This window comes from Alligator sinensis, unplaced genomic scaffold (assembly GCF_000455745.1).
Source record: "Alligator sinensis unplaced genomic scaffold, ASM45574v1 scaffold824_1, whole genome shotgun sequence".
Classification (NCBI taxonomy): Eukaryota; Metazoa; Chordata; order Crocodylia; family Alligatoridae; genus Alligator; species Alligator sinensis.
The window spans coordinates 1138460-1151238 of NW_005842463.1; the positions used below are offsets into that span (position 1 = coordinate 1138460).

At 42.5% G+C, this 12779-nt stretch overlaps 1 protein-coding gene and 1 non-coding gene across 2 annotated transcripts; both read right to left on the reverse strand.

The window, feature by feature from the left end:
• Positions 1 to 201: 201 nt before the first annotated feature.
• TRNAI-UAU lies at positions 202 to 295 on the reverse strand. The gene is made up of 2 exons: positions 258 to 295; positions 202 to 237 (listed from the first exon to the last, which is right to left on the reverse strand). It is a non-coding gene; the product is annotated as a tRNA-Ile (tRNA).
• Positions 296 to 9818: 9523 nt separating this feature from the next.
• CTGF (connective tissue growth factor) lies at positions 9819 to 12773 on the reverse strand. The gene is made up of 3 exons (XM_006030788.3): positions 11964 to 12773; positions 11526 to 11737; positions 9819 to 11177 (listed from the first exon to the last, which is right to left on the reverse strand). The coding sequence occupies exons 1-3, from the start codon at positions 12382 to 12384 to the stop codon at positions 10881 to 10883; spliced, it is 930 nt and encodes a 309-aa protein (XP_006030850.1). The 5' UTR covers positions 12385 to 12773; the 3' UTR covers positions 9819 to 10880.
• Between the last annotated feature and the right edge of the window lie 6 nt (positions 12774 to 12779).

Below are 12779 nucleotides of genomic sequence, written 5' to 3' on the forward strand. Positions count from 1 at the left end.
TGCAGCTATATCAATATAAAAGTGCTTATATAACAGGATCATAGAAAGTAGGGCTGAAAAGGAGTGCATTAGGTCATCTAGTCCTTGCCTGCCACCCCCTGCATTTAAGGCAAGATAATACCATCTTTGCCCATCTGCTCTTCATAGTTGTTAGGGGCTGGAAGGGACTTTACAGATTATCAGGTTCAGCCCCAAAAATTCTGCTCTAGGTGAGAATTGAACTCACAACCTTGGCATGGCTCACCCAAATACTGCTGTATAAGTACCACATGCTAACCAATTGCACCACTAGAGCAGCTACTGTAACCTTTTAGGACATTCCCACAGATGTAAATTCCACAACCTCTGTAGGCAGCTTGTTCCAAGGTTTGATTATGATCACCCTTATAGTCAGAAAGTGCTTCCTAATCTCCAATGTAAATTTCCTCCGCTGCAGCTTGAGGCCATTGCTCCAAGTCTTGTCAACTACAGCCACAGGGAAAACCCCATTTCCATCCACTTTATAATTTCCCTTCAGGTATTTGAAGCCTGTTATCAAATATTTTTTTAATCTTCACTTCTCCTGACTAAATACCCCTAGTTTTTTAGACTTTCTAAATTGCTCATACTTCTGAGGGTTCTAATCCTTTTGACACTCCCCACTGGACTCTTTCCAATATGTCCATGTCCTTCCTGAAGTGTGGGGCCCAAAACTGGACATGGTACTGCAGGAGAGGTCTCATCAGTGACAAATAGAGTAGAAGAATCACATCCATTGATTTGCAAGAGACATTTCTGTTAATAGAATTCAGTATGCTGTTGGCTTTTTTTGCAACAATAGCACATTTGGCAGAAATTAGCTTATTGCCCACTGTAAACTCCTGGTCCTTCTCTGCAGTTCTGTGGCCTAGCCATTCTTTTCCCAGCCTGTACTTGTGCATGCAATTATTATGTGCCAAATGCATGACTTTGCACTTGTCCTTGTTGAATTTCATCTGACTGATGTCAGACTATGTCTCCAATTTATTCAGGTCATTCTGGGTCCTAGCCCTACTCTCTAGAGTGTCTGCAACCCCACCCAACTTGTTGCTATCTGTGACTCTGCTGACCCTGCAAAGTGTGCAAAATATCAGTATAGCAAACTCAAGTTTGGAAAGTGAAATGGGCTATATGCTGGTATAACTACAGTGACATTAGTGTTTATACAGCATAAACATGTTTATTAAAAAGTCATACCTCTAACATACATAATTATACTGGTATTTCTTCTGTAGTGTAGACAAGCCTTAAAGGTCTGACTCTGCAGCCTCTATTCATAGAATTGGGATTGCCTATTTCTCCCATTGCTCATCTTGTCATATTTTATCCTAACTAATATGCTTTCTGTTGTGCTTCACAGGAAGTGCCATGAGTTATAATGATTCCCTAGATCCAACAGAAGTTTGCTGTTGGGTCCCCAGGGGTTGGGGAATCCAGACGCTGTTTATCATAGTATTGCCGCTTCTAGCCCTGGAGCTGTTTTCAGAATGAGAGGGGTGAAAGGGAGCAGAGGGAGCTCATTCTGGGGATTCCTCAGACAGCGCTGGAGGGTGGGCTGGGTGGATTGGAGCCCCCCAACCTTGGAAGGGGACTCCAATCCACCCACAAGTTACTGAGGGTGCTCCATTTTGGAGCATTCTCATCTGAACCCTTATGCAATGAGGGTTCAGGTTTTTACAGGATCAGGCCCTTTTAAAGTGCTCTGCAGTTGTGTTCTTCTCTTTGCTCATGGATATAGCGTGTAAGGTAACTTGTTCAAGATCTTCTCATTCACTTACAACCATATACAGGGTCTTCATAAAGTTCTTGTGCACTTTTAAACTTGAATAACTTAGGTCGTAGGTATGATAGAAACAATCTGTAAACAGCATTTAAAAGCAAATTTATTAAAGTTTTAGCACAACTAGAGTACACAATGCTAGATTTCATAAGTAATAATGAATTTATTCTTAAATAATATGGAGCGCCGTGCAACTATGCTCTGAATGTACGACAGTTCCTAAATGATGTTTTCCCAGAGAAGTGGATAGGCAGAGGTGGGCCAATTGCTTGGCCACCTCGTTCACCTGACTTGTTGCCGTTGGACTTGTTTTTATGGGGACATGCTAAAGTGTAGTTTACTTGTCAAAACCATGCTCTTTGGTGGAACTTAGGGCTCGGATCACCAATGCAATTAGTGCAGTAACTCAAGAGCAACTGGAAAATGTTTCTAAGGGGTTGGAAGATCAGATTAAGCAGTATATCATGATGGATGGTGGTTATGTTGAAGTCTAGCATTGTTTACTCTAGTTGTCCTAAAACTTTAATACATTTGCTTTTAATTGCCATTACAGATTGTTTCTATCATACCTACACTCTAAGTTATTAAAGTTTAAAAGTGCACAAGGATTTATGAAGACCCTATATTTAATGTTTTCTTCATTTATCCTAAGACCTATTTTTATTGTTGCTCCCTTTGTGTTTCCAATCATCCTTTCCTTTCTGTTCTGTTCCCAATAGATTATCAGCATATCCAAAAACTAGGTATAAGCCATTTAAATTCTGAAAATGCTGAAATTTTGCAATGATCTGATCACTTTTTCCCAATAATTTAGTTTGGGGGAATAGTGCATCCCTCTGCCTTAAATCTCTGATGTCAGATAGATCTGTGTAGGTACTGAGCATAATAAAAAAGGCTTGGAGCTTATCCTACCACAGAAGGAGCATTAGTAGACAAAATTCATCCTGGATCTTTGGGGTACACCTTTTATCTATATCCCATTCAGAGGTGCAGATCATACTCTCACACTAGGAAGATGGCGTAACTCTGCAAGACTTTCCCTTACCCTGTCTACCCATACTTTGATACTGCACTGGGTTGACTAGAGGCAAAGAAGTCCCCATGTTCATTCTAATAAAGGGGCTGCAATTCTTCCTGGCCTTTTACACAGTGGCTAGGACAAACATTAAAAAAGCCTGAATTGATTCAGTTTAGTTTGTGCAGGTTAGTCTAACTTGCAGAGATTGAACTGATTTGCGAGTGGATAGATATTCACTTTTGATTCAAGAAATGTAGGCACATGCCTGCAGTGGCTCAGGCCAGAAGCCAGGGGGCGAACTCTCCCATCCCTTCCACAGTGCTGAGCTGAGGGAGGGGGCATGGCCAGGCTCTTGCAGGATGCTATGGTTAGGGAGGGGTTTAAACCCTTACCCTGGCCTGCACAGTCCCCAGCCGGGTTGTGCCTGAAGGAAGAGGGGGAAGCAGCCTTAACCAGGCTTTTCTCCACTCACTGCTCAAGGGGTGGGGAATGTTGCCAGCCCCCAGCCCCTGGCTAACTCTCTGAGGCAACAGGCGTTGGGGGGAGGGAGGATTACTTGTGTGGAATACCACTATCATCCTCCTGTTAGGCTCTCAAACTCAGCAAGGCCCTCCAGTAGTGCAGAGAGAGAAAGTGTGTGCAGTGGATGATTATGCTGTTTTCTGTTCTGAGGATAAACAGGGAGCTTTCAGTGGCAGTAACAGCTTGATTCAGGAAAGAATGGGACAAAGGGCTTTAAACTACTTCATCTCCTGGTATGTTACACCAATTCAAATTGAGAAGTCCTTATTCAGATGATACTCTCATTTTGGATCCCAAATCAGTCAAGATGTTTTGGGTGCCTTGGCTGATCAGGGATTGGGCAAAGGCTTCAGGGCATAAATTCTAATTTAAGAACTAAAGGAATAATTAGTAGGGGGTTATAACACAAGGGCTCATAGCTTAATAATAAATTTAGCATGTCAGGATGCCACATATCCTTATGGTTAACACCCGAGGGGCATTTTCAGATTTCAGAGAACCTTATTTTCTGAATCCTGTACAACTACCCTTGTCCATCAGCTACAATAGCATCCCTGTTGCATAATAGGTTATAGTTTGACCTGTTTACAGTATGCTTCCTTATGTAATTCAACTAATCTCTTAATTTGTATTCTAATCTATTCCCCTGATGATCCACTAGGTGTCAGTCTGTGTCCCTCCCTAGTTATAGCAGTGAGGTGTGGAGGACACAGAGAAAAATATCTGTGCTATACAGTAGTCAAAAAAATCAGCTGATATAAACTGTAGTAGCCCCAATAAGTTAACAATTATGCTGCCTTAAACCAGGACCAGGGCATTATTATGTAGATAAGAATCAGGAAAAAGTACAAACATTGCTGGAAGCAAATTAAGTACCCTGCTGGGGTACCTTTTAATAGAGTCAGTTTAACATACCATACCCTTTGGAGTGCATGTCTTTCTCAGGGTAAGTCTACTGATATTTATAGTTGATCTGGAGTTTGTCCTCACACTGAGCCACCTCTTCCCATCTACCTCATAACTTGTAGTCCTAGCAAAGTAGGATTCTTATTTCTTGAACATTACAGCAAGATACATCTCTGAATCACTTGTGGAGCTCCTCTAGCAATTAATCCACAAATTTGTCTCTATTTATGGACAACAGAGCCAGAAAGTGCCGTGCAGAAGGGTCAGAAGTTAGGAACCAGGGCATGGTGGAAGTGCTGCTAGCAAATTTTTTCTGTTTGAGATGTGCACATCCAAGTAAGTTCCAAACACACTACAGACATGGGTAGGGTAGGAAATGAATGGGGGTGACTTGACCTTATGCCATAAAGTACAAAAGAGCTTCTAGGACTAAACTGTACTGGCACTGGAGTCAAGCTAAAAGGCATGAGTGACTGGTGCCTCCTGAATCTGGGGGGGCACCTAAAGAAGCCGTCAATGGCATTTGTCTTGTCGGGAGGGGGAAGGGGGGGGCACCAGCCCTACTGACAGCATCAGTGTCAACCATCAGGGGGGCACCGGCCCCTTTAGGGGGGGATGTGCACCCCCATGCACTCCCTACCAGTCACCTATGCTAAAAGGTTTACAGTTTCTATGGTCAGCAAGTAGGGAGTTTATGGTGAATTTAAGGCCAATAGTTAGTATTAGGGCCTAGGCTAAGTGACCGGATCCATTGTGCCTGGATGATAAATATTGGCACATATAATCCAAAGTCTTGTGGACTGGATGCACAGGGTTAAGAATCTATTAGTGTTCCTAGCACAATAGTTTTCAACCTTTTTATAGTCAAGAGACCTCTCAATAGATTCAAGGTGCCCACTGGCAATTGTCAGCTCTTAGTTTTATCTTGATTTTTGACTGCAGAAAAATAATAAAGCCATCTTTCCTTCTGAATTCAAATGAACTCAGAAAGTCCTCAACAGTTCAGAATGGTTTTAACACTATGGATTTCTATTTTAAATCTCTGGGTTTATCTTCTAAATCATGCTTGCATACCTAACATTGGCCCCGTGAGTGTGGGTGAGTGAGGAGGCCCAGTGGAGGCATAGTGGCCCAGCGAGGGGCCAGGAGCAAAATAGGCCTATAGCTGTAGAATCGCTCAGTCAGCGCTCAGGTGAGGGTAGCAGGAGATACCCAACAGACTGCGCTAGGTGAGACTGGGGGGATGTGTGTGGCCCCTGAGAGAGGGCAGTATGAAAGAGGCTGGGTGAAAGCCAGCAGCGTGAAGGGGACCCCGATGAGAGAGGGGTAGCATGTGAGGAGCCCTCTTTTCTCTGGGGCTATAGAAAAGAGCTACAACTGTGTGCCCAGTTTGCTCTGGCCAGAGGCTGGAGGAGTAACACCAGAGTAACATCTGTGACGCATGGGACCCATGGAGGGAAGGTCAGAGTGGGTATTAGGGCCTTGTCAGCTGGGTGAGTAATGGGTAGCCTCCCGCCTTAGTAACAAGTCTTATATTTTTCCATCAAGACATGGTAGATGAACAAAGTGTGCAGTTACCCCAGAAGCAGGGTGGCCAGCAGAGACCTGACGAGGAGGCCACCCTGTTACACAGAGTCTTTCAGAATTCACTGCTTCTGGGGTATATGCTGGGACTGTGGGACAGGGATCAAAGAGAGCAGCTAAAGTAGCTGAGCACAGAACCAGTGTTAACATGGAACAACCCTGCAGCAATTCAGAGCACATATTGATATGACCTGTGCGGTCACATTACATCGTGTAATTTTCATTTGGGCATGCTTCAACTTCCCAGTGGAGCTATGATTATTAGTAAAGTTAATAAGTTAAGGGTTAGATTCCACTGGTCTCTTCAGAATTCCCACAGTTTGCTTCTACTCACTTATTTGCTTGCCTTCACTATGATTGTAGTTGTATTAGAGATCCAGTTGCCAACAGTTCTTCTTTGACATGGGGACAATATAATTCCATTCTTCTCATATAGATGTCACATTAATCAGGTCTTTGAATATTTGTTAAAACTGCAAATGCACTTCAGGCTTTAGCACAGTTTGGGAGCAGGTTCTTTGAAGACATTTCTGGTATTTCCTGGTTCCAGTGAGACTGAAAAGGCTATGAGAATGTAGTCACTTTTGGTATTTGGTGTTGGTACTTCCATTTATGGGCATATATTAATTCAAGGAAATAGAGGGAGGAAAAACAAGTTAACTGGATTTCTTCTTCTCTCGGATTCCTCTTGGGATTTTGGGTAAAGCCTTACATTGGTATTTCAGCCCAACTGGCTGGACAACTTTTCCTTGTTTAACAACTTCCACATGCAGGCATATAAAGTCTAGCATAATTGATTTAAAAACACATTTTAATTTGCTTCTAAAAAAGGTTGGGAGTCAGTTGTAGTGTGCAGAAGCAGGAAGGTGGCATTAAGTTTTGTGCTGGGGTGGCATATTCCTCTTCTTTCATGTGCTTTATGTCTTTACTTTTTGATATAACAGTGAGAGTGCTTTCTTAGAGCACTGGGTTTCATAAAGAAGTTACACTACAAGGATGCAAATGATCTAACTGGTGTTTCCTATTTCTAGTTAAATGTCCAAAAGCCAATTTTCTCAATAGAGTCCCTTTCTTTGTGAGTCAAATAACTGGCTTCTGTCCAACGATTTATTTGTTCCTCTGTGGTTACAGATCATTAAAAGTGGCTCATTCCTGAGGAGTTTCTTAACTGGTGTCTTCTGGATGTTTGTTAGTTACGAGGAATCTGACAAAGTTCCATCTGGAGAGTAGTGGCTGCCTCATATGAAAGGGATATAGTCCATGTCTGCTCACATCTGTATCATGTTAGAATGCTGAGCTGCAAATCCATGTAAATGTGTTGTGGTTGTCCATGGTACAAAATACTGAAATAAGATAACTTACAGTTTTTGACAAGTTATTTGACATTCTGGCTGTCAGCCATGTATAACTCCTTTTGAAATGGCTAATTGAGTGGCGTTCATTAGAGTTCATTAAATCAGCCTCAAATATGGTGCTTTACTTCAGCGTAGCTGACCATCCATTTTAAGGAGTTTCTTGTGGAATGGTTATGTTTAAATACAATAAACAAAAGACAAGGAAAATGCTACCACAGAAAATCCATGTGGCCAGCACTCTCAGGAGTAAACATTTTTTTTTTGTTTTATTTTCTTTTATAATCTTAGCTCCGGGAATCACTTCCCAAACTGTGGTCATTGTAACTTGTTGGTTTTAAAGGGGCCTAGCTCCGTTTAGGTTGAATTATGCCCTAAAATTCCTTTTATCATCTTTCAATTCTTTGAAAATCTTCTTTTGCAGGTCTCTCAACTGTAGGTGTGAAGAATGAAAGCAAGGGACAGCACTGAGATAGGCAGGCCTACAATTTTACCCAGAGTGTCTATTAAGACATTGTTGTCTTGCTTCTGGATATTGCATGCATTTTAACCAGAGACTTACAACAGGATGATAGATAATGACAATTTGAGGAGACTGCAATAATACATAGATGATATAAATTTCTCTACTGACATGAGTGCACTCACCGGTACAACAGTGTGTCATAATCCTGTGTTTTTGTGCCAGAAAACCATAGTTTGTCTTGGGGAAAAAGGATGGCAGATCTTTTTATGTTACTGTTACTCATGAAATTATTGACTTGGTAAATAATACCAAGGAGGAGATCAACAACCTGATGAGCTGTATATAATATGCAACATGCTTACTGATTATAACTTACAGCGAGACCATTAGGTGTTCCCTGGAATGTGGTAATATAGTAAATGGATGACCATTCCTAGCATTAACTTTTTGCTACATTTGAAAATAGTGTTGTTTTTACCCAGAAAACTCTAACAATATCAAACATCAAACTTCTGGGCTATTAATCCCATCCATCATGCCTCCTGTACCTAACTCAGCTTTTCACTGTCAAATTCTTAGACTGTGTACAAGGCCAGCTATGTTTGCAGTCCACATAGATTTTATCACTCTTGAGAGTAGAAATGACAATTCTACTATTATTTGGAGGTAGACCCAACATAGGCTTTGATCAAACAGTCATGCTTAAGGGTGAACAAAACTTCTGTTATGTTCAAAACCTGCAAGAAAAAAATGGGGAGTCTCAGGGAGTATTAGAGGCAGAGGTTACCCAAAACTATTTCAAATCGACACAGAAAACCACTTCTTCATACCAGACAAACTCTTCATATTTCTGAGAGGAAGAGGAAATACTTCCAGTGTCTAGTGAAGTCACTGAAAAGAAGTTAATTCATTTCAGTGGACTTTATTTTAGGTCTTAGATGTTGGTCGTTAGACCTGGTGGGATGCTGAGTTGTTTCAAATGCTACTTAGAATCAATGGACATTGAAGGCGAGGTGGACAATATTTTTTTCAGTCAACATTCTTCCACTTAACTACCACCAGGAAATTCCAGACTGATCTTGTTTGCCTGAAAGGATTTCTTATTGAAGGCTACCTGGTTTCTATGAACAGAACCGAATGTTGCCACTGTTGATGTTAATTTAAGATTCCATGGTTCCTTCCCTTTATAGCTTAGGAAAGAAATGCCTATTACTTTAATGAAGGAGCTAACACAGGGGTGATGTTAATGGCTAATACTGGGGTATAGGGGAAAGTGACTCAGCTTTTCCTGAACTCTATTTTGCTTCCTCAAGGTAATTTTTAGGATTCTACCCTGGACCTAAGTATTACAGTGCTTTTCATCAAAGATTACAAACATTGTAGAAAGGGAAGCTATCATTATTACAAACTGCTGTTTACAGGAGGGAAACCAGGGCACTAAGAGATGAAGTGACTTGTCCACACGTTCTAGGCAGGCTTGTGACAAAGCTAGGAAAATAACCCAGGCCTCCCAAGTCCCAGTTTCACTGTGCTATCCACCAGGCCACACAGAGGGCCTATAAGCAGAACTCTCTCTGATTTTTTCAATGGGAGTTTTGACAGACTAAAGGGCTTTTGGATTTGACTCCAGAATGAAAAACTGTTTCCATTTCATAATATTTTAAAAGGTATTTTCCATAGTGTATCTCCAACAAAGTTGTAGAAAAAAAAAACTTGTAGTAACACTGAACAGCTTGCAATGATGTTGCACAGCTGATGCTGAGACGATATGGTGGCAAGCATTGGATTGAAAAAAAACCCAGACAGCTCTAGTTTTAAGCCAGCTTGTTATGCGTGTCATAGTTACAGATGACTCTTAATAGCACAACATTGAGTTCAGCTCTCCAAAACCTAGCCCACTTCCATTTAGTTTGAAACAGAAAAACTCTAAATGATGTTATATGTATCTTCACTACCAGTGATATATTAGCTGGTGAGTTCTCTTTATTGGATTGGAACATAGGATGGTAAATCACCATGGTTTCTTCTCAGTGTTACTTGTTTTTCAACACAGAACACATCCACCACTGACTTACGTGACAAAACAAATCCTTTTTTGATGAGTATGTAGGAAAGTAATATAAATTACCCAAGTGTTAGAAATGAAGGGTAAATGAAGTTCCAAGTCATTTATATAAAAAATATAATACTTTATTTCCAACTAAAAAGGTGCAAACATGTAACTTTTGGTCACACTTCTCAACAAATAAACAAACTGTTCAAAGAACAGCAATAGTCAAAGAAAGAAACAAATTCTCCCATGTGGAAAGATTGGTCAGCTACAAAAACAATTTACTGACTTTACTTAAGGTCACTTGCATACTAAAGCTGAGGTAACCATATTTTTCCCCATACACATGAATGCTACCAAGGACAGAAGCACCTCAACTGTAGCAAGTAGTCTCACCGTCACCTTAACTGAACAATTTCCACTAGAGTATCTATTTCACGCTTTGAATGCATTGTCAGACAAGCCTTACATCCTACCTATCTTGTTCCAAAAGAGGAGGCTATCATTAAAATACCAAAGCATTAACAAAGGCACAAAACTTTAAATTAATTTAGATAACTGTACAAATATATATACAGTATTTACAATATTAATAAAAAGTAGCTTGTTACAGGTAAAGTAACTGTCACAAGCTGTCCAGTCTAATAGACATGATTCTGATTCTTCTTGAACAAGTCATTTGAATCAGTGTCAAAGCTGATACATTTACTGTCCTGACTAACAGAACACCTTCTACTTAGCACCTTGCTGGGTGAGGATTTACATTCCAGCTGTCACTGCCAATATCCCAGTGTCAGCAAACATGCTAAGGGTCTCCTTTTCCATTGCACTACTAGGTGGAACACACAGTACCACACCAAGGGAACACTGCTTGAGAGCTGCTCTTCCTGCAAATGGCCCCTAGCAACCCCTAAACAACACCTCATGAACAGCATTTTCTGGATCTTGTGCTTTGCTGTGGTCCCAAGGTCCATTTTACCCTCTTCTTCAAACCAAATGTTTGGGGTCAGTAGACAATTTGTCTTAAAAGTCACGTGGAGCAAGTTTGTTGAACTTAAAAAAAAGATTTAAATACCTTGTGCTATTGAATCATGTTTACAAAAAAAAAAAAAAATACAAAAAAAATGAGATGCAAAAAAAAAAACAGTTCAAGTTGAAAGTCTCTAGCTTGTCTCCTTCTGGCTTTATGCCATGTCTCCATACATCTTTCTGTAGTACAGAGACTCAAAGATGTCATTGTCTCCAGGGCAGTTGTAGTGGCATGCACAGGTCTTGATGAACATCATTCTCCTCTTCATGACCTCACCGTCAGGGCACTTGAACTCCACAGGCAGAGTGGCTGTTCTGTGGGGGGTACAGCAGCGCCCATCAGTGCAGACACCACAGAATTTAGCCCTGTAGGTCTTCACGCTGGTGCAGCCAGAGAGCTCGAACTTGATGGGCTTGGAGATTTTGGGGGTGCGAATGCACTTTTTGCCTTTCTGTTAGGAAGTAAGTGAATGACATTATTTTATTTTTTTAGAAGCCAGGCATTTTTAAATAGCAAAACTAAATCTGTACATTTTCCATTCATATTTCTATCTGCTAAGTTAATCCTGTCACTTTATTCATAGCATTTAACTCACTCATGAGACATTTTCAAGAGCCTGTATTATCATTATTTAGGCTGGACATCTAAAGTACATGTGCTTGCAGGATTCAGACAAGACTTGGGCAGATCTGAAAGCTGTCTCCTCTCAGCCAAGTATTATGCATCTTGTTTAGCACTAGGCCTATGCCAGGAGATGGGGCATCCTCTTACTTAGCTGCATGTAGACTGAAATATTTACCTTGATGTTCTCCTCCAGGTCTACTTCACAGGGTCGGACCATACAGAGCCTGCTTTGCTTCTCCAGTCTGCAGAAGGCATTGTCATTGGTGACCCTGGTGGAGATGCCCATTCCACAGGTCTTAGAGCAAGCGCTCCATTCGGTGGTCTGGACCAGGCAGTTGGCACGCATCATGGTTGGGTCAGGACCATATGTATCCTCCAGTCGGTAAGCTGCAGAGCCCAAATAAACAGGATGAGAGGCTGGACCTCAGGGCATCAGTGCAAACAAGGAACACCATGATCCTCTCAGACACTCTACAGACCTCTGAGGTCACTTATTCTGGCAGCTCCAGTGCAATGCCAGCACTGCCCCAGGGATGAAGCTGGTCTGCTGGGGCTAATCATCCCGGCACCGACTACCTTGATGCCTGAGCTACAAGCCGAAACCCCAACTCACCAGCTAGGGCTGGTCCCACGGCTGTCCGCTCCTTTGGCTCATCACACACCCACTCCTCGCAGCACTTGCCAGGGAGCTTCACCCGCCGTGGGTAGGGGCAGTCAGGGCTGGGCAGGCGTACGTCCATGCTGCACAGGGGCACACAGCCCACCGCCCCATCCAGGCAGGTGCACTGGTACTTGCAGCTGCTCTGGAAGGACTCCCCGCTCCGATACACCATGCCGCCAAATACACAGGGGGCTCCATCCCGGGCTGCCAGGAGGAAACGAGAAGGTATTAGCTGGGCACCCAAGCACCTGCTGCTTTTTGGGCTGGGCTGAGTGAGGCCAGGAGGTGGCTGCTGGGGGATGCTAGAGTCATACGAAACAAAGGCTGGAAGGAAGCTCATGAGAGCATCTAGTTCAGGTGTTAGGTCTTGCATTGTGTCAAGCTTGAGGAAGAATTTATGGATCACATGGATGGTTTGGATATGGCTGATCCTGCCTCAGGCAGGGGGCTGAACTAAATGACCCCCTCCCTTCCAACCCTGCTGGTCTATGACATGGGCTGCAGTGGTTGTCCTGCTTTTCCCTGTGGCAGCTTGGGGTCCTGCTCACAGCAGGACCAGCCCCAGCTATAGCCCCCCAGCCAAGGTTTTATCTCTGTTGGTCTTAAAAGGATGGAGACGCCACCACCTCTCTGGGTCACCTGCTCCAGTGCTTTACCATCCTCCCAGCCAGGACGTTTTCCCTGATCTCTCACCTAAGCTTCCCCTGCTGCAATGCGAGATACCCACTCCACCCACAGCTGCTGCCATACCTGGCTCAGCTCCCCGCA